Here is a 22,121-nt window from a genome sequence, read left to right on the forward strand (position 1 = left end):
GATGGACACATTAGTTATCTCTCCCATTGCTTCTCGTAAAAAATATCTCTCCACTTGCAATGCACGGGCATACGGTCTAGTAAAGATTCATCGGAAGTACAAAGCGCCTCGAACATAATAAAAGTTTCATCGAGGTAGTTGATGACATGTTTTCCGCGCTTCCGACAAACTGGTCAAGACGTATCGGCATTTTTCTTCTCGAAGGATTCAAACTCTGAAGTTATTAAATAATTTGAAATTTGAAATGGCGATGTTTCATCAGTTCCAAAAAGAAAATTCACAGAGAAATTGGACATGGACTGCGCAAAACCCAGAGCCCAGTGCTGTCCCGGCCCATCCCCAAATCGACCTCGCCTTCGCTCCTTCTCCGACCCATCTTTCTTCTTCTTCTTCTTCGTCTACAAGAAAAACAGACGGAAAAAGAAGATTCCTTCTCTGTATTTACCAACCCATCCGAGAAAAGAGGGAAGAAAAATCCTCCGCCGCTAAACCCTACCTTAGCTCGAACCCCGGCGAGGCCAGCGAGAGGTCGGGATCCGCGGAGATGCCTTCGGCTTCGTCGGCGGTGGGGAGGCTGCAGGCCGCGGCTCAGGACGCCGCCAACTCCTCCTCCTCCTCCGCGCGCTCCGCCACCGCCGCCTTCTCCGACCAGCTCCTCCTGCCCAGGGAGGCAGGGTACGTCCGAGCTCCCCCTCCCCGTCCCCCTCCTCATCTGATTCGAGATTCAGTCGATGCGCCCTGTTTCGGCTCGCTCGCCCGGTAGATTGCTTCGATTTGGGGGCGGATTTTGCGCTAGGCTGCCACTAGTTTGGGTGTATCAAGCATATTGTACTGTACACTCTGGTAGTAGCCGACGCGCATGTAGGAAATCCCTTGTAACACCTGCACCTCATGTTTTATCTGTGGCTCCTATCATCAAAGCTGAAAAACCTTGACTAAACGAGTAAAATTGATTTGATCCGCAATAAATATTTGGCTGGGGAAAGCTTCAGTTATGTGTATGGTAGGACAACCCAATTATTCGACTTCTGTTTACTTTTATGCCAGTATTTTGGGTGTTCCATATGGTGCTATGTAGCTTTCTGCATCTTAACGGATGCCAAACCGTAAACCTGATAACAAGAATTAGGCTGAGCAATGTACTCTGTATGTTCTACATATATTTGTGGAACTTCTAAACAGCAGATATTCGGTTGCCAGTGTACATGCTTAGCCACGTTGATTTAGGAGATTGCAACTCTGCCTCACTATGCAGTTGCTGAATTTTCCATATCCCACTTCTATAACTGTACCCTCTGACTTCCCCTGTGCCTCCTTAGGCAAATCCTCAGGCCTTTCGGCCTCATGCTCCCATGCTCATCCTCCTGCTTTGTGCCGTGCTGCCACTGTGGTGCTGCACCAACTGAGGTTGCCACCCTTGAGCAGTGGCTGCAGGGGGGTGAAGTGCACTGATCCCTATGTTAAATTAGCCCCCTAATCTGAAGAAACCTGACCCAGTCGAATTTTTTATCCTAATCGATATTTTGATATATGGCTCCAGTTTATTCATTTTTTTGGTCATTAGTTGATTGAAAGCTGCTTGATACTTGTAGGTGAAAATTTGGTTTCTGTTTCCTTTTTTTTTATACCAGTTTTCGGTGAAAGGTGTCCCCCCTTGGTTGAAATTGAAAGTATTGATTTGCACTAGTCCGAAGTTCTACCAGAACCTCCCAGTTTAAAGACTGGAAAAATCAATTGCAAGTTCAAACATCCAGTAGATAGCATGCTTTGAAATTTTGTGACATGCAATTGAATGCTGGGGATGGAACAAAGGCAATGTGGAGGGTTGGGGTCTGCATCTGCCAACCAAAGCTGCAGTCGTCCGCCAAATAGTGAAACCTGAATGGCACATGCATGTTTTCCACATTTGGCATCTATTCTCCAGTCTTCTTTTCTAGATTTAGGCTGCAGCCGTAACATTTTTGGTGATGTAAACGAGCACATGTTGTACTGTAAATCTGCAATCCCTGACTGAAGCTATGCTCCTTGCAAGTTTGCAACTGACGTGCGATCCTTTGGTATTGCAGCCGGATGGTGTCTCTGTCGGCTTGCGCGAAGTTCGGCGCTGTCAGCTTTGTGGTTGGCATCGTGGTTGGCTTCACTCTGAATAAAAGGCTGCGCCGGTGGGCTGCCAAGCTGCTCAAAAGAATTAAGGACGATAACTAGCAAAGCTAGTGCAATTAATCTTGAAATTTTGTTGGCAAGTGTGCTCTAGTTACCTCTGTAGTAAGCTCAAGTTGGATCTCCTTGACTGCTTGGGTCAACTGTGATGAATACAACATAGTCGTTTGTAATCTTTATCGCAAAATTCTCTTTTGGGGTATCTTTATTACTGGTGCAGATTCTGCAGTACATCTCTCGTTGACCGTAAATGTATTGTGTTGAGACTGGCTTTCACTGTTGGTTGCTGAAAATGATGAGCTAATGTTGTTTGGTTAAATAATATCCTGACAATTGAATTAATAATGGAAGTAGCTAGTGTTGTTTGGGTATACAATTCATTCCAACTGAGGGCTTTGCTGTTGGCTTGGCTTTCCAGTATATATATGCTGCTGCCGGCTTAGGTAAGGCATCAGGCTGAATCATCAAGAAAGAAAAAGTGAGCCACCTTGAGTGCTTTTGCTTTTGCCTTTTGCTGCAATGGTGGGTGGGAAGGATGGAATAATTAGTGGATTAAACAAATTAAGATAAGCATCATTAGCCTTCTTCACCTCTATTCTCTTGCCAGCACCAAAGCCTGCCTTTATGCGACTAATTCTTGCTTCAGACCAAAGTGATTCCCCGCTGAGTTCGCCTCCTCGAGTGTGCTTTTCACTGATTTCCCGAAGATATTGTTCGCTCTATTCTTCCTCTTCTTCACACACAGAGGAAAAGTTTGTCTTGATCCTCTCAAGTTCGTCGTTCCTTCCCCGTTGGTCCACTGGTCACCACTGATTGAAGTGATCCTGTGGACTTACCGGCCCGTGTTCAGGTATATATTTGATCTCAGTATCCTTAACTTCTTGATCTGTATTGCGGTGGGTGGCACTCCTTCTTGTTCACTAATTGATACATAATCTTGTATTATCTATATATAATACTGCAGGTGTAGAAGCAGTATGATTTTCTGGTGGTGATTGAACGGTAATCTTCTATGAGATCGACTGATCATCATAGCAAACTGATTCTTCAAGATTTATGATCACTATTGGTTCTTACTATTGACGGGTTTTCCTTGACCAGAGAGTGGTTTGTAAGGTAAAGACTTGCAATCAACTTAACTTTCATTAGTCCAGTCGAATAAACTAGTTATCAAGATTTCTAGGCTAGCACTGGGGCTATTCATCAGATGAATCAGAAAAGCAAAAAAGCTGCTGGATGATTAATCTAGGTGTTGTAACAAATAGAAATATACTTCATCCGGTCCTTTTTACTCCGCATATACTTGACGCAACATTTTCTTTGGTTCCGATTGATATGTAGACTGCAGACTGCTATGCAGCTGCCATTGGATGGCGCCCTTAATTAGGCAAGACAAACTAATAAATATTTTTGTATGAAAAACTGAAACACATGTAAATTTGCGAGCACAAAAACTTGAACTTAGTCCTTGATACATGGAACTACTCAAGGTGCTGAATCTATATGTATGTTGCATACATAGCTTTCATTAGGCAAAAAAAAAAGTAACCAAGTAGCTTCTAGTGTATCTGTAGAGCCTTGTCTAATTTTGGAAAGCATTCATTTTCAGCTTCCAATTTCTGCTATTCTCAGAACAGGTCACCGTGGTGGTTTGGGTGGATCTCCCTTGCCGAGTTTGTCTGATTGATGGCAGCCATACTTGAATCGTTGCTTGGATCATGTGCCAGTAAGTTGCAGAATATCATTACAGATGAGGCCATACTAATCCTCGGGGTGGAAGAAGAGCTCAGAGAAGTCCTGCGACGAGTAGAACTGATAAAATGTTGCATATATGATGCTGAGAAAAGGAGGACAAAAGAGCTAGCAGTAAACAATTGGCTTGGCCAACTGAGAGATGTTATATATGATGTTGATGAAATCCTAGATGTGGCTAGATGTAAAGGAAGCAAGATACTTCCTGATGATCCTTCTTCATCATCAAGCAAATCAGCTGCATGTACAGGCTTCTCAGTTTCCTCTTGCTTTTGTAACATCTGGTCACGTCATGATGTTGCTGTTCGGATTAGAAGCCTCAACATAAAGATAGAAAACATTTCAAAGGACAAGATATTCTTAACGTTCAACAATTGTACACAACCTGCTGGAAATGGTCCAACATCCAAACTGATAAGAAGTTCCAACCTCGTTGAGCCCAACCTTGTGGGAAAGGAGATCATACGTTCTAGCAGGAGGTTGGTGGACTTAGTTCATTCACACAAGGAAAATAAGTCTTACAAGCTTGCTATTGTTGGAACCGGGGGAGTTGGTAAGACAACACTAGCTCAAAAGATATACAATGACAACAAAATAAAAGGAAGCTTTAAGATACACGCATGGATTTGTGTGTCGCAAGATTACAATCAAGTTACTCTTCTGAAAGAGGTTCTCCGTAATATTGGTGTGCATCATCAGCAAGGTGAACCATAGCCGAGCTGCAGAGAAAGCTTGCAGAAGCAATCAAGGACAAGAGTTTCTTTCTTGTTCTAGATGATGTGTGGCAGTCAAATGTTTGGACAGATTTAATAAGAATTCCAGTAAATGAAACAGCTGCTGGAGTAATATTGGTAACTACAAGAGATGATCAAATTGCAATGACAATAGGTGTGCAGCATATCCATCGAGTTGATCTCATGTCAGTAGAGGTGGGATGGGAGCTACTTTGGAAGAGCATGAATATTGATGAAGAGAAAGAAGTGCAAAATCTAAGAAACATCGGGATTGAGATTATTTGTAAATGTGGCTGCCTCCCTCTTGTAATCAAGGTTACCGCTAGTGTTTTGGCAAGCAGAGGTCGTACGGAGAATGAGTGGAAAAGGTTTTTGGGCAGATATGCTGGATCCCAGAGCATGCTTTCTGATGAAATAGAAAGAGCTATACGTCTAAGCTACGACGAGTTACCGCATCGTCTGAAGCAGTGTTTCCTTTATTGTGCTTTGCATATTGAAGATTCTCTCATTCGGCGTGGATAAATTGGCCGGTTATGGATTGCTGAAGGGTTCATCATGGAGCAGCAAGGCCAATCACTAGAAGACATAGCAGAAGGGTACTTCTATGAGCTAATCCATCGAAACCTCCTCCAACCAGATAACAAATATTTTGATCAGGAGAGATGTAGAATGCATGACCTCCTGAGACAGTTTGCTTTAAATATATCAAGAGAAGAATGTTTTGTTGGAGACGTTGAAACATTAAGAGGTGAAAATATGTCAAAGCTGCGACGTGTTAAGGCTGTCACTAAGAAGGATATATTGGTGTTACCTAGAGTCGATAAGGTGGAAGTTAAGGTGAGGACTTTCCTAAGTGTTCATGGTGCACAGAGAATGGAGGATGCATTGTTCAAGAGATTTCTGCTTCTTCGTGTTCTGGTGCTGAATTACTCACTTGTACAAAGTGTTCCAGATTGTATAGGAAAATTGATCCATCTACGTCTACTTGATCTGAATTATACTGGCATATCTTGTCTTCCAGAATCCATTGGCTCCCTAAGAAACCTTCAAGTATTGAGCTTGGATTATTGTGGTTCTCTGCATAGTCTTCCTTCAACAATGACCCAGTTGTGCAGTTTAAGATGTCTTTCTCTTGATGGTACAAAAATAGATCAGATTCCAAAAGGGATAGCAAAACTGAAGTTCCTCAACACTTTACAAGGATTCCCTGTAGCTGACGGAAGTGATAATGTTAATGTACAAGATGGATGCAAGTTGGAAGACTTGTCTTATGTGTCGCAGATGAGGGATCTTGGCCTTGTTAAATTGGAAAGAGCAGCTCATTGTGCTACAAATGCAGTGCTGACAGACAAAATGCATCTAAAAAACCTAAGTCTAAGGTGGACTGAACGTGGAGATGGGCAATATTCAGAAGAAGACATTAGCAATGCTGAGCGGGTCTTGGAGCAGCTAGTACCTCCAATTAACTTGGAACACCTGTGGATTTTTAATTTCTTTGGCCAGCGGTATCCCACCTGGTTTGGTACCACCTGTTTGCCTTCACTGGAGCATTTGGGCCTCGGGAATGTAATATCCTGTGAGGATATTCCATTGATTGGGCAGCTACCCAACTTGAAATATCTGAGAATTGATGGAGCATATGCAGTTACCAAGGTTGGACCTGAATTTGTTGGCTGTAGGAAGGGTGATCCTTTCAATGAGTTAGGTTCTTTTCCTAAACTTGAATGTTTGATCCTCAAGGATATGCCGAACTGGGAGGAGTGGTCTTTTTTTGAGGATCCGGAAGTGGATGCCCATTCTGCAAGGTTGCAACTGCTGCCCCGTTTAGTGCTTTTGAAACTCGATGGTTGCCCGAAGCTGAGGGCTCCCCCGCGGCAGCTTGGAGAGGTCGCTGCCAGCTTGAAGGAGCTTAGATTAATTGGAACAAACAACTTGAAGGCCCTGGAGGACTTCCCACTGCTCTCGGTTCTCCTTATACAGAATTGTACGAGCCTGGAGTTGATTTCCAACCTCCCTCGAGTGACAGACATGTGTGCACATGGCTGTCCAAACTTAAGCCATGTAGAGGGGTTGGGCAGTTTGCAGCAGCTGGGGCTGGGCGTGGATATGCAAGAGATCTCTTCCCACTGGCTGCCTCAGCTTCAAAAACAGAACCAGCGAGTTCATGGCGAAGACCTGGATGTCTACACGCTGTCTACCAGTTAGATGGCAATGAAAGCACAAGGTATGAACACCGCATATATACTGGCTGGACATTTTGTTTTGTGCCTTTAATTCTCTGGACCGTAATTTTATGCCCCATTGGATACACAAATTGCAAGCTTCGTATGGCATTATTCGATGCACCAGAAATGCTTAAATTTGTTTTCCTTGTACACATTTGAAAAGAGCTTTAGTACATGTCCATGGAAGCAGATTGCAGGCATATACAAGTTATCAAGTGTTGTGTGTTGCTCTAAGTTGCTTGTGTTCCGTAGTATATGCTCATCAAAACTACTACGGTCTGTTTCCTAATTCATATGCTGGACTATTGGTGCAGTTTACTTCAGTGGGCAAAGCATGAGACATGCTAAGTTGAGGAAGCCTGTCAATGCTGAAGATGCGCAAAGTATCCTATTTTCTGTGGGCAGGTGCCCTTCAAATACTGTATTGCATTTCATTTTGCTTATTTCTAAATTCGGCCGGAGGCCTTTGTTGTACTAAACCTCCTGTGCGGTATGCTTTCAGTTTCCGACGAGTTCCGTTTTATTTTTTCCTGAACTTGAGGCCAGAGGCCTTTACTGTACTGAACCTGTGTGACACAGTTTGCTTCTTTGGATGTAACCGATAAACTTTATTTTGGCACGATTGTATTCTTTGAATGGAAGTGATGCATTTCGTTTTATTTTGTTTCTGAGCTTTGGCCTGAGGCTTTGCTACAGTGAACATGTGTAACCTGTATGTATGGCTGAACTTGTGTGTGTGACCTGGTGAAGGAAGAGCAATTTGTTCCTGTAATCCTGCGTTCCGTCGTATGGCGAAATTGCATTATCGGAAGGACAGTCTGACTGAAATCATGACCAATAATAATTTTGTACATATTTTATCCTGGTTGTTGCCATACTGACATAGCTGTAGAGTGCAGACTGAACACAGCGACGAGATGTGCACAGTGCGGTGGAGGTGGATGCTGCGGATGTGCCGGAGCTCTGGACTTGGGCGAAGGGCGGAAGAGGCTACCATGAAATTGCATTTTCGAGCATATGAAGGACAAGGTATGTTTCTCTGCAAAACGAGCTGAATAAGAACAAGGAAAACACACAAACTACAGCATGCACCATCTGCCCTAGCAAGCAATACTCTTTGGGACTATCCTTACTCTACTTATATACTGCAATTTAGGCATTTTTATTTTTTCTCACGACTCTCTGGGCGTGATGGCGGAGCTCGGAAGGCGCTGGCGGAGGAGTGGCCCAAATATTCGTTCTCAGGGCTCTCATTTTTATTTTTTTATCATGTTCGTTCTTAAAAATATTCAGAATTCAAAAAATATTTCCATTTTTTTAAAAAAATTGTTTGTGTTTTCAAAGAATGTCCCGAACCTTTAGAGATTTCTTTTGTTGGACCTTGACCCAAATTTCATGTGTTTTGACAGTTCTTCCTGAAATGCTAAAAAATGTTCCCGGAGCTTTAGTAAGTGTTTGCATTTCCAAAAAATGTTCCTGGATTAAACTGTTCGTTCATAAAATATTCATAATAAAAAAATGTTACCATTTTATTTCAAGTGTTCGTGTTTTCAAAGAATGGGGGCCTGTTTAGGGTCTGCTGGAGCGAGTGGTGTCGGGCCCCAGAAACTGTTGTTGTTTACAAGGACTGAGCTGGGCCTGCTGCATCTCCTCGTTTTCTTTCCCCGTCGCCAGAACGGAGCCGCCGCCGCCGTCGTCCCCCTGCCCGGCCGTCGTCGTTGTCCCCCTCCGACTGAAATCCCTCCCCTGCATACAATCTTTCAGCCGAAAGAAGGTTTCCCCCCCGGCCCTCGCGTCGTCCCCTTGGGGCGACTCGGGGGCGACTAGGGTTCCGCCGCCGCCGCCACCCCCTCCACCCCCTTCCTTCCCCTCGCCGCTACCAGAGACGGCTGCCGGGTAGCCCGCGCGGACGCCGGTGAAGGTGGCGGCGGGGATCTCGGCGCTCCCCCCTCTTGGAGGCCTGTGGTTCCTTGGGCGGCGGCCCTTGCCGGAGAGGCGACGTCGTCGAGCGGTGGGCGGCGTTCGCAAGGGGTGCTGGCCAGCGCGCCCGGCCGTGCGGGCGGCGGGTGGCTGGTGGAATTCGGCCACGGCGTGTTCTGCTCCGTCAGATCTGGAGGTGTGAAATCCCAATCCCCTGCTGCTTCTATCTCGCCTCCGTGGTGGGCTAGCTTCGTCTGGCTTCGGCGGTGGTGCGTGTTGGTGGTCAGCCAGGGAATCGGGGGAAACCTTGGCCGGTCTGGCCGACCCGGCGGCGGCAACGCCCAAGGGCACTGCTTTCCTCCATGGGGGCGCAGCCGAGGTCCCTTGCTCTCCACCCCGACCCCCTGCCCGGGTGAAAACCTTTATCCCCGGCGGATTTGGCGGCGGCAGCGCCTTGCGCGTCGTGACCTTGCTGGAGGCGCCGTCAAGGGTGTGGGGATCGGTCGGGAGGTTATGCAGGTGAGGGATTGCGCTACCTCCTCTGCGTCGTCCGATTCCTGAAGATTGTCTCCAACTAGTTGGTCTTGGTCTGTGGCGGAGCAGCCGGCGAGGTATATCCCAAATCGATGTGGTCATCCCATGTCCACCTTGCGATGCGAGGGCGACACTCTTCCAGCTCTAGGGTGAGCTTCTCGAAATCCTGACGGTGCGGCGCCAACGAGCCATGGCGAGGGGGAAGGGTCCCTCTTCGGTGATTGAGAAGGAAGATGTTGGTTCCTTTCTTCTCTAAGTGTTCCTGGTGCACGGTCCATCCTCGAAGGTCGGTTATGTCCTGATGCGCTGGTCCGTTCCTGCTACATATGATCCTAGTGTGGAGTGCTCGGCCTTTCCTAGCTGTAATCTTTTGTGGCTTGTGGAGGTTGTAGTGAGTAGTCTTTCCAGTGTTCCCCGTTGTAACGTTCTGACCATTGTAAGTTGGGTTGTCTGCTGTAATTCCTGGCTGGTTGATGGCTTTGTTAATTGAAAGCCGGGCTCTTCGCGAGCCTTCGTTCTAAAAAAAGAAAATACAATCTTTCAGCGATTCCTCTCGATTGCTTCCGCTATTCCCAGTCACTCCTCTGCGCTGCCCTCGCCCCCACCAATTAATGGCTTCGTCCACGTTCGTCGCAGTCAGCTGCTCGCAGCCGAGGATGCCACCTGCATGCCGACGGCCATGCGAGATCTGCGGTGACCACGATGCGTCTCTGCTGCTGCTGCTGCTGCTTCCGCCTCCGCCCAAAGGTCTGTCGGTCCATCATATCAGAGTAATAGGCACTGATTGATGTCAGTCCTTCTCTTCTTGTAGTGTGGAAATGTTAAGTATCCGTCAAAGTTTAATGGATGTGTAAGCCAGAGGGTCAGCATTTGTTATCGTTGTGTTATCCTAATCCTAGTGTTTCAAGAAAACTACTGTACCTGGTAGCACTTCTCTGACTTGAGAAAGGGGTAATTTGTCCACAGTTGCTATCAACTCTATTGGAAAAATTCCATCGATTATACTTGGAGGTTTTAAATTTCCTCTCCCTACTGTCAAGAAGAAATATGATATACTTATTATTGGGGATGTCCATATCCCCGTTGAGGTAACATAGTGTTATTCGAAATTTCTCTGGTTCCATGTTAATCGGAATGAGTTTGTTAACAAGACTTGATCAACCTTGTTAGTGGATTCTTTTTGATAAGCATGAGACGGATGAAACTAGAAGCACAACCTTCTGTACCCTCTTTATATTTTCTGTTACTTAGTAGAAATAAAGTAAAATAGTATTTTTCTGTCTGTTTCCTGATTTATCCGTGCAATATAAAAATATCCTGAAAATAAAAATCCTCAGAATGCCATGCCAATTTAATATGATTTTTTCGGGAATATTTAAGGATTTACTGTGCAAAAATTACCACGGGGGGAGCTGCCACCTGGCCACGAGGGTGGAGGGCGTGCTCTACCCCCTGGGCGCGCCCCCTGCCTCGTGGGCCCATGATGGCCCTCCTCCACTTATTCCTGCACCCATCTTCTTCCTCTGCCTCACACAAACACGAAAAACCAACTCAAGCACGAGTTCCAGCCCCCGTTGCTGTGATTTTCGATTTCCTTGCTCAAAGCACCTCTCGCAAAACTGCTTGGGGGGAGATTGTTCCTTGGTATGTGACTCCTCCATTGGTCCAATTAGTTTTTGTTCTAGTGTTTTATTCATTGCAAATTTGTGCTGCATAGGTGACCATGTGCTTGAGCTTGCATGTCAAATTTATATGGTTCCAAGTAGTCCCAATGCTTGATATAGGCCCTAGGCACTTGTGGGAGTTGTTGCTATCAATTTTATTGAAGTTGGTTCATTTTTATTTGAAGTTACTAAAAATTACAGATTGTTTCAGAAATAATGAAGAGACTTTTGAGGGGCTCATCGAGCCGAAGCTCTAAGGAAAACAAAAGGAAGAAGAGGAGAAGCCCAAATTTAATTTACCTCGCACCGCGGAGGTCCGGCCTTGTGAATGGCCTTCCGATGACTTCTTGAGGAGAGCAGGGATTTATGAAGATTTCTATTTATTGGTTGAGAATGCTGGCCTCATCAACTTCCTCCACGACCAACGTCATCAGTATCTCTTACTCACAAATACTTTTGTGCAAAACTTCTACTTTTTCCCTAAAAAATCACCTCCAATAGTAGAGTTTCATTTATATGACGTTGTTAAAGAGATGACATTAGCAGAATTCTACGAGGTTTGCAGAATACCCTTTGAGGGCACCTTAGATGAACCCCACCGTAACGAATTAGAAGCTTTTGTTAACACCATCACGGTGGGAGAAACCAGGAAGGTTTCTGATGCAAGGATCACTGGCATTCATTATCCCGTTTTACGCTACTTTGCCCTATTTGCTAGTCGTTGCTTGATTGGACGCGGGAACTGTGTGAACCTTAGTATTCCTGATATTATTATTTTGCTCCACGTTTATACCGCAATAACTCTATCAGTATGGGTGGAATTGTTGCTAGACGGTTAAGTCTTAACCGTACTAAGGGCCCCATCTTTGGAGGCATTTATGCTTCACGGCTTGCTGAACATTTTGAAATGCCTATTAGGCATGAGGAGAAAGAAGAAATGGCACTGCCCCGTGCTTATTTAGATTACAAGAGTATGATAGCGCATGATTTCCTTCTTAAGAGTCGTGATGGGGCGCTCAAATATAAATTATACTTTGATAAACATCACCTTGAGACTATTACCTTGCCTGCTCCTTCTTTGTTTAACTTGTTTGCAGAACCTCACATCGTTCCGTGGTCGGCTGTTCAAGCCTATCGGAACCCTGCACCAGCCCCGGAGCCGGAGCCACAAGACGAGCCTCCACGATTATCTGTTTATTCTTGGGATCCAGAGGAGGCTGCCAGCCAATGACAGTCAGAGTCTTCTTCGTCACACTACGACCCCAGCTTCACCTACGGATATCCGCCAGGCCATCCCTGGCAATAGACCAACTTAGGCCAAAAGCCTAAGCTTGGGGGAGTATGTATTTCCCATCGACATTACATTTATGTTCACACACACTCATTGCTAGATGTCGGTGCTCATACTCTTTCATTGTACTACCCATGCTAGTTTATTTTCCTTTTTTCCTGCTTTCTTCTTCTATGTTTAATAAATCTTAGAAAACAAAAACAATTTAATTAGTCTACTTTCCATGCTCGTGGTAGAATTAAAAAGAAAAACCCAAAAATATTTCCCGTTCTTCTTTTGCTTGTTGGGAGCTTTCCCGTGTAAATAGTTTTTATTTTTTTTCCTTTCTTTGGGGGTCGAGAAGACTATATTAAAAATGCTTAGTGGCTCTTATATGCATGAACGATTATTTAACTTAGAGCCCATATTACTTGTCTTCTCTCTTGAGTTGAATGCTTGCAGATTCCAGCTTAGTCCAATGCACGTGCACTCTTATTATTATACACATCATTCGGTCGTGCAAGTGAAAGGCAATAATGATGATATATGATGGACTTATTGGGATGAGAAAAGCTGGTATGAACTCGACCTCTCTTGTTTTTGTAAATATGATGATTCATCATTTCTGATTCAGCTATTATGAAGTAAACATATTTGCAATGACATTCAGAGATTATAGTTGCTTGTGCCATGCTTGATTAGCTATGAGTTATAATGGTTTACCTTGCGTGCCAACATGCTATTACAATGATTATGATATGGTATGATGGGATGGTATCCTCCTTTGAATGAATTGAGTGACTCGACTTGGCACATGTTCACGCATGTAGTTGAATCAAATCAACATAGCCTTCATGATATTTATGTTCATGGTGGATTATATCCTACTCATGCTTATATTCGGTGTAAATTAATTTTAATGCATGTTTACGACTGTTGTCGCTCTCTTAGTTGGTCGCTTCCCAATCTTTTGCTAGCCTTCACCTGTACTAAGCGGGAATACTGCTTGTGCATCCAAACTCCTTAAACCCCAAAGTTGTTCCATATGAGTCCACTATACCTTCCTATATGCGGTATCTACCTGCTGTTCCAAGTAAATTTGTATGTGCCAGACTTTAAACCTTCAAATAAACATTCTGTTTTGCATGCTCGAGCAGCTCATGTGCAACTAGGGCTGCCTATATCTTCCATGCTAGGTGGGTTATTCTCAAGAGGAGTGGACTCCGCTCCTTATTCACGAGAAAGGGCCGGTAACCGGGATGCCCAGTCCCATGATCCAAAAAGGTCAAAGCAAATTAAAACAATTAAACAAAACTCCCCCTAGGACCCGTTGAATGTTGGAGGCACTTGTTGTTTCGAGGAAGCCATGGATTGATGCTTGTGGAGAGGGGGAGTATAAACCTTTACCATTCTGTTTGGGAACTGCCTATAATGCATGTAGTATGGAAGATACAACCATCTCATAGTTGTTGCGTTGACAGTGAAAGTATGCCGCTCAAAATATAATTTATCTCTATTTCAAAATCGAGCTCTGGCACCTCTACAAATCCCTGCTTCCCTCTGCGAAGGGCCTATCTATTTACTTTTATGTTGAGTCATCACCCTTCTTATTAAAAAGCACCCGCTGGAGAGCACACTGTCGTTTGCATTCATTATAATTGGTTTATATTGGGTATGACTTGACTGGATCTCTTTTACCATGAATTACAATGTTTAGTCATTCCTTGATCTTTAAAGGTGCTCTGCATTTATGTTTTGCAGTCTCAGAAAGGGCTAGCGAGATACCATTTCGTTATATCATGTTATGATTATTTTGAGAAAGTGTTGTCATCCGTGTTTTATTATTATGGCTCGCTAGCTGATTATGCTATTGATATGAGTAATTGTGAGACCTACGTGTTATTGTGAGTATGGTTAGTTCATAATAATTGCTGAAACTTGAATGCTGGCTTTTCATGTTTACAACAACAAGAGCAAACAGAGTTTGTAAAAGTTTTTCTTTTCCTCTTTCAATTTGTCAACTGAATTGCTTGAGGACAAGCAAGGGTTTAAGCTTGGGGGAGTTGATACGTCTCCGTCGTATCTACTTTTCCAAACACTTTTGCCCTTGTTTTGGACTCTAACTTGTATGATTTGAATGGAACTAACCCGGACTGATGCTGTTTTCAGCAGAATTGCCATGGTGTTGTTTTATGTGCAGAAAACAAAAGTTCTCGGAATAACCTGAAACTCCACGGAATATCTTAGAATAAATAATAAAAAATCCTCGCCAAAGATGAAGACCAGGGGGCCCACACCCTGTCCACGAGGGTGGGGGGCGCGCCCCTTGATGGAGTCACGTACCTAGGGTAGGGTCACAGACCTGATCTAAGTACCCTGCCCGAGGACACCCTTAGAAGAGATCACCTTCCAGTCGACCTACGAGGGACTCACTCGACTGACTTGAAGGATTCGACCATGAAGACTCACTCGACCACCAGAAGGTCAAGAGGCACTCTGCACTGCAACGGCCTGTAATTAAGTAGACTTTATGATAGTAAAGTCACTTTATGTGGGGCGTTACCTGTAACGTCCCGGACTTAATACACCTTAAACCCTTCATTACGTGGGCTGGCTGGGGTCCTGGCGCACTCTATACAAGCCACCCCCCTGCACAGGCAGAAGGGTTCGGCACCTTGTAATCCATATACACATAATCCACTCGACCGCCTCCGGGCTCCGAGACGTAGGGCTTTTACTTCCTCCGAGAAGGGCCTGAACTCGTACATCTCTTGTGTTTACAACCTCTCCATAGCTAGGACCTTGCCTCTCCATACCTACCCCCCACTCTACTGTCAGACTTAGAACCACGACAGTTGGCGCCCACCGTGGGGCCGGTGTTTTAGCGATTTTGTGGAGAAGTTGTGATTCTTCCGAGTACTTTCATCATGATGGCTGCTGGAGTTTTGGTCGAGGGTCGAGAGATCCGTCTCGGTGCTCTCACCTTCATCGCCGACGACTCCGCCTGGCTCCAGGAGGCTCCACTCGACGTCGATGCGCTCCCCGTCCGCGGTGCGACGCATTTTCGCGCATGTGTCCGCGGCGTTCTGCTGCGGCAACCGTCGACCCCGTATCGGTCGACTCCCCCATCGACCACCCTCCCGGTCTCCCGCCAGCGCAAGCGCTCAGGCCGGTCGAGGCTTCAGCGGTGGGTGAGGCACGCGGTGGCTCGCCAGACGGCCACCACCCAAGTTGCGGCAATCGAGCCCGACGAGTCTCTCTACGGCCTGTTCGATCTGTTGACTGGCTCCGTAGAGACTGCATCCGAGTGCGATAGCAGTGATCCAGCGGCGGAAATCTTGATGGTCGACGGGCCCCGCAGTCCCCCTGGCTTCGCCCGTGATGGTGGGGCAGGCGACGGAGGCGACCCCGCACGAGACCACGAAGAGTACCAGCCCGAGCCACTCGACTCTCTGCAAAGAGAGGAACTTCGCCGCAGGAACGTGGATGCCCTGCGTACTCCCATCGCAGGAGAAACCCCCGAGGCTCGCGCCTTGGAGGAGGCACGTTTGGCCAATTTGGCCGAACGCACTCGACTGGAGAATCTTCAGCGAGCACTCGATGAGCGCGCGCGGTAACGAGTTCCCGACACCAGTCGACGTCAACTCTTTCCGCCGACTCAGGTATATCGAACCCCAGTCCAGAATTTAGCAGCTGCGACCCGTATTGCAGAGTCCATCCAGCCCTCTCAGTCGGAAGCTGGCAGAGGCTTGATGCAGATCAGGGATCTGCTCCGGGCAGCAGGTGATCAGAATTCGGCCGTGTCGCAGTCGCGCAACAGAATTCACAGTCGATCCGTCGCTGCGAATACGGTCCAGTCGGCTCACAGCCCCAGATCGCCTCCGTGGCGTGAAGGGCACGAGAATGGCGAGACCAATATGGAGACCGACACGACCGAGATGATAGGCGTCGAGTTCCCAATTCCCCTCCAAGGGGTGGGTCTTACGCTCCTCGGCAGCAAGATGACAGACGTCAGCTCAGTGCAGGGCGAAGAGTTCCAGTCGACCCCAGAGAACCAGGCTTCGACGCGCGATCCATTATCGTGCAAGGCTTGGTCGACCGGAATAGAGCCCATCGAGGTGGACTCGACAGAGATGCGCCCACAAGCAGTCGAGTGCATGTTTCTGGTCCTGAATGTTTCAGCAGAGCTATCAGAGCCGCAGTGATCCCTCCCAATTTCAGGTTGGCAACAGGAGTCAGCAAGTTCACTGGTGAGTCTAAGCCTGAAACTTGGCTTGAGGACTACCGAGTGGCGGTTCAGATTGGTGGTGGGAACGACGAGGTGGCCATGAAGCATTTGCCCCTCATGCTGGAAGGTTCTGCCAGGGCATGGTTAACTCAATTGCCTCCTAGCAGCATTTACACTTGGGAAGATCTGTCCCGAGTGTTCATCAGAACGTTTGAAGGAACTTGCAAGCGACCGGCTGGATTGACGGAGCTGCAAGTCTGCGTGCAGAAGACCAATGAGACTCTCAGGGAGTATATTCAGAGATGGATCACTTTGCACCATACTGTGGAGAATGTGTCTGATCATCAGGCAGTCTGCGCCTTTAAGGATGGTGTCAAGAACAGAGAATTGAGTTTGAAATTTGGTCGAACCGGTGACATGACCTTGAGTCGGATGATGGAGATTGCTACCAAGTACGCCAACGGCGAAGAAGAAGACCGACTCTGAAGCGGCAAGCACAAGCCGAGTCAGTCGGAAAAGGGAAACACCAGTCGGAAACAGAAGCGGAAGGCTGAACCGGCAGCTCCTGGAGAGGCTCTGGCCGTGACTCAGGGAAAGTTTAAAGGGAAACCAAAAGGATCCTGGAACCCTAAGAAGGTAAAGGATAAGGAAGGGAACGATGTGATGGATATGCTGTGTCACATCCACACGAAGAAAGACGAAGAGGGGAATATCATCTACCCGAAGCATACCACTCGCCAATGTCGACTCCTGATCCAGCAGTTTCAGGGAAAACAGTCTAAAGACAAGGAGAAGGAGTCGGACAAGGCCGAAGACAAGGAGGACAGTGAGGAAGGATATCCGCATATCAACTCCACTCTGATGATCTTTGCAGATGTGGAAAGCAAGAGTCGATTGAAAGTTATTAACCGTGAGGTGAACATGGTTGCCCCAGCAAAAGCAAATTATCTGAGATGGTCCCAAACACCCATCACATTCGACCAATCTGATCACCCGACTCATATTGCCACCCCTGGGAGGCAAGCTTTGGTGGTCGATCCAGTTGTCGAAGGCACTCGACTGACAAAGGTGCTGATGGACGGTGGTAGTGGGCTGAATTTGTTGTATGCAGACACACTGAAAGGAATGGGCATTCCGATGTCCCGACTGAGCACCAGTAACATGAGCTTTCATGGAGTTATACCAGGGAAGAAAGCCGAGTCACTCGGCCAAATAGCTCTGGACGTGGTGTTTGGTGATTCGAAACATTTTCGCAAAGAGAAGTTGACGTTTGAGGTCGTGGATTTTCAGAGTGCATATCATGCCATTTTGGGGAGACCAGCTTATGCACGGTTCATGGCTCGACCATGTTACGTGTACCTCAAATTGAAGATGCCCGGCCCCAAAGGAGTGATCACTGTCACCGATGATCGGAAAAAGGCAGAAGAGTGCTTTCAGAAGGGCTCAAAGATTGCTGATTCCCAGGTGACAGCGGTCGAGTTCGAAGAATACAAGCAAAACGCAGATCCGAGTGACTTGCTGCGATCCAAGAAACCCGCCACAGAATCTGCATTTCAGTCGTCCGGTGAGACGAAGCCTGTTCACATTCACCCGACCGACCCCGATGCAGCTCCGACCCACATCTCCACGACACTCGACCCGAAATAGGAAGAAGCGCTCATCCAGTTCCTCCGTGAGAACTGGGACATTTTTGCATGGAAGCCCGCTGACATGCCAGGTGTTCCCAGGGGACTGGCTGAGCATCGCCTAAGAGTCGAGTCATCTGCAAAACCAGTCAAAGAGCATCTTTGGCGGTCCGCCGTCCAGAAGATAAAAGCCATTGGTGAGGAAGTGGCTCGACTGTTGGCGGCAGGATTTATCCGAGAGATATACCACTCCGAGTGGCTCGCTAATGTCGTCATGGTTCCCAAGAAGGACAAATCACTCCGAATGTGCATTGATTTCAAGCACATCAACCGGGCCTGCCCGAAAGATCATTTTCCTCTCCCTCGCATAGATCAAATTGTTGACTCGACCGCGGGATGCGAGAGATTGTATTTTCTAGACACCTACTCCGGGTACCACCAGATCCGTCTGTACGGACCCGACGAGGTAAAAACAGCTTTCATCACTCCATTCGGGTGCTTCTGCTATATCACCATGCCATTCGGCCTCAGGAATGCCGGAGCCACATTTATGCGAATGATTCAGAAGTGTCTACTCACTCAAATCAGTCGGAATGTGGAAGCGTATATGGATGATATCGTCGTCAAGTCACGAAAAGGTTCCGACCTGCTCGCTGACCTCGCCGAAACATTTGCCAACCTCAGAAGGTATGATATCAAGCTCAATCCATCAAAGTGCACATTCGGAGTTCCTGGTGGCAAGTTACTCGGTTTTCTCGTTTCCGAGCGAGGGATCGACGCTAATCCAGAGAAGATCGGCACTATTCTCCGAATGAAACGCCCTGTGCGAGTGCACGATGTCCAGAAGCTTACTGGATGCTTGGCCGCATTAAGTCGATTCATCTCATGACTCGGTGAAAAGGCATTGCCTCTTTACCGACTGATGAAGAAGGCAGACAAGTTCGAGTGGACTCCAGAAGCTGATGCAACGTTTGCCGAGCTAAAAGCTCTGCTCTCCACCCAGCCGGTGCTTGCTGCTCCAATCAGCAAAGAGCCTTTGTTGCTTTATATCGCAGCCACAGGACAAGTCGTCAGTACTGTGCTTACGGTCGAGCGGGAAGAAGAAGGAAAAGCTTTCAAAGTTCAGCGCCCAGTGTATTATTTGTCTGAAGTCTTGACTCCATCCAAGCAAAGATATCCTCATTATCAGAAGCTTGTGTATGGAATATACATGACCACAAAGAAGGTTGCTCATTATTTCTCTGATCATTCCATCACAGTCGTCAGCGATGCTCCACTATCAGAGATCTTGCACAACAGAGATGCAACTGGTCGAGTGGCTAAATGGGCGATTGAACTTCTTCCCCTTGATATCAAGTTTGAGGCAAAGAAAGCCATTAAGTCCCAGGCAATAGCAGATTTCCTTGCCGAGTGGATTGAATAGCAGCAGCCGACTGAAGTTCACTCGGAGCATTGGACCATGTTCTTTGATGGCTCTAAGATGTTGAATGGTTCCGGTGCTGGGGTTGTCCTGGTTTCCCCCAGAGGAGATAAGCTCAGATATGTGCTCCAGATTCACTTTGATTCCTCCAACAATGAGGCAGAATATGAGGCCCTCTTATACGGATTGCGCATGGCCATTTCACTCGGCGTCCGTCGCCTGATGGTCTATGGCGACTCGGATTTAGTGATCAACCAAGTGATGAAGGAGTGGGACGTGAGAAGCCCAGCCATGACTGGATACTGCAGTGCAGTGAGGAAGCTGGAAAAGAAGTTCGAGGGGTTGGAGCTCCATCATATACCCCGACTGAAAAATCAAGCAGCTGATGATCTAGCAAAGATAGGTTCCAAGAGAGAAGCCATTCCGAGTGGTGTGTTCTTGGAGCATATACACACTCCGTCAGTCAAAGAAGATCCTTTCACCGAAGAAGCTCCACAGCCCAAGAGTGCCACAGATCCGACTGAGGTTGAAGTCCCAGCAGTGGTCAACTTGGTCATGGAGGTCTTGGTGGTCATTCCCGACTGGACAGTTCCATATATCGCGTATATCCTGAGAAAAGAGCTCCCGGAGGATGAGGAAGAGGCTCGACAGATCGTCCGTCGATCTAAAGCTTTTACCGTAATCAAAGGACAGTTATATAGAGAAAGCGCGACTGGAGTTGGTCAGAAGTGCATAACACCAGAAGAAGGTCGAATCATCCTTAATGATATCCACTCGGGAACCTGTGGTCATCACGCGTCCTCTCGGACCATCGTGGCCAAAGCATACCGAGCCGGATTTTACTGGCCAAAGGCGAATGAGATGGCAAAGGAAATAGTGGATAAGTTCGAAGGATGTCAGTTCTACTCGAATATGTCACACAAACCTGCATCGGCTCTGAAGACCATTCCACTCGTCTGGCCTTTCGCAGTATGGGGGTTGGACATGGTCGGTCCTTTGAGAACAGGTCGAAGTGGCTTCACGCATGTACTGGTGGCAGTCGACAAGTTCACCAAGTGGATTGAGGCTAAACCAATCAAGAACCTTGACGCCGGTGCTGCTGTTAGCTTCATCAGGGAACTGATATTCAGATATGGAGTCCCGCACAGCATCATTACGGATAATGGGTCAAACTTTGACTCGGAGGAATTCAGAGATTTCTGTAACTCTCAAGGCACACGAGTCGACTACGCTTCAGTCGCCCATCCGCAGTCGAATGGACAAGCAGAGCGAGCCAATGGCCTGATTCTCAAGGGATTGAAACCCCGACTGATGCATGATCTCAAGCATGCAGCTGGAGCTTGGGTCGACGAACTTCCCTCGGTGCTTTGGGGACTGCGGACCACACCTAATCGGTCGACCGGAAGAACTCCATTCTTCTTGGTCTACGGAGCTGAAGCAGTCTTGCCGAGTGATCTTCTCCACAATGCTCCTCAAGTTGAAATCTACAACGAAGCAGAAGCTGAACAAGCGCGGCAGGACGCAGTCGACCTTTTAGAGGAAGAAAGGGAGATGGCTCTGATCCGGTCGACCATCTACCAACAAGATTTGTGTCGTTTCCACGCCAGAAATGTGAGGGGTCGAGCCTTCCAGGAAGGAGATTTAGTTCTCCGAGTGGATCAGAAGAAACAACACGAGCTTGCTCCTTCTTGGGAAGGACCCTTCATCGTCACCAAAGTTCTCCACAACGGGGCGTACCGTCTTTACAACGTCGAACATAATATCGACGAGCCCCGAGCTTGGAATGCGGAACTACTCCGCCCATTTTACACTTAAGTTTAATCACTCGGATGAGTTGCAATAAAGTACTTCTGTAGTTCATGGATCTCAAAATAATAGTGTCATAGTTCCTCCATAATTTTTGTCAGTTTCTATCTTGTCCAATAAAATTTTCCCCTTAGTGGGTGACTTAGCCGCGAATTTGTTTCGCCTAAGTTTGTAAAAATCCTACCGAGTGGTGAGCCAGACTCCCACTCAGAGGCTTAGTTGCGAATCCGTTTCGCCTAAGATTAAATAAAATCCTACCGAGTGGTAAGCTAGACTTCCACTCGGAGGCTTAGCTGCGAATCCGTTTCGCCTAAGATTAAATAAAATCCTACCGAGTGGTAAGCCAGACTTCCACTCGGAGGCTTAGCTGCAGTCCAAGTACTTGCCTAAGTTATCAAAATCCTACCGAGCGAAGAGCAAACCTCTCACTCGGGGGCTTAGCTGTAGCCCAGTGCTCGCCTAAGATATAAAAATCCTACCGAGTGAAGAGCAAACCTCTCACTCGGAGGCTTAGCTGCAGCCCAGTGCTCGCCTAAGTTATCAAAATCCTACCGAGTGAAGAACAAACCTCTCACTCGGGGACTTAGCTGCAGCCCAGTGCTCGTCTAAGATATAGAAATCCTACCGAGTGAAGAGCAAACTTCTCACTCGGGGGCTTAGCTGCAGCGCAGTGCTCGCCTAAGTTATCATAATCCTACCGAGTGAAGAACAAACCTCTCACTCGGGGGCTTAGCTGCAGCCCAGTGCTCACCTAAGTTTTCAAAATCCTACCGAGTGACGAGC

General features: G+C 46.9%; 1 protein-coding gene and 1 pseudogene across 1 annotated transcript; both read left to right on the top strand.

Annotated features, from left to right (window-relative positions):
• Positions 1 to 407: 407 nt before the first annotated feature.
• Positions 408 to 2,430, top strand: LOC119274712. Its single transcript, XM_037555433.1, has 2 exons — positions 408 to 675; positions 2,067 to 2,430. The coding sequence occupies exons 1-2, from the start codon at positions 545 to 547 to the stop codon at positions 2,203 to 2,205; spliced, it is 270 nt and encodes an 89-aa protein (XP_037411330.1). The 5' UTR covers positions 408 to 544; the 3' UTR covers positions 2,206 to 2,430.
• Positions 2,431 to 2,544: 114 nt separating this feature from the next.
• LOC119274711 lies at positions 2,545 to 7,539 on the top strand (annotated as a pseudogene).
• The last annotated feature ends 14,582 nt before the right edge of the window (positions 7,540 to 22,121 follow it).

The sequence above is a fragment of the Triticum dicoccoides genome, chromosome 3B, assembly GCF_002162155.2.
Source record: "Triticum dicoccoides isolate Atlit2015 ecotype Zavitan chromosome 3B, WEW_v2.0, whole genome shotgun sequence".
NCBI lineage: Eukaryota > Viridiplantae > Streptophyta > Magnoliopsida > Poales > Poaceae > Triticum > Triticum dicoccoides.

Bases quoted from the DNA above. Each gene is read 5' to 3' on its own strand.
- LOC119274712 (XM_037555433.1), top strand. From the start codon at position 545: ATGCCTTCGGCTTCGTCGGCGGTGGGGAGGCTGCAGGCCGCGGCTCAG. The intron at 676-2,066 runs GTACGTCCGAGC...TTGGTATTGCAG, and splicing joins CTCCTGCCCAGGGAGGCAGG to CCGGATGGTGTCTCTGTCGG.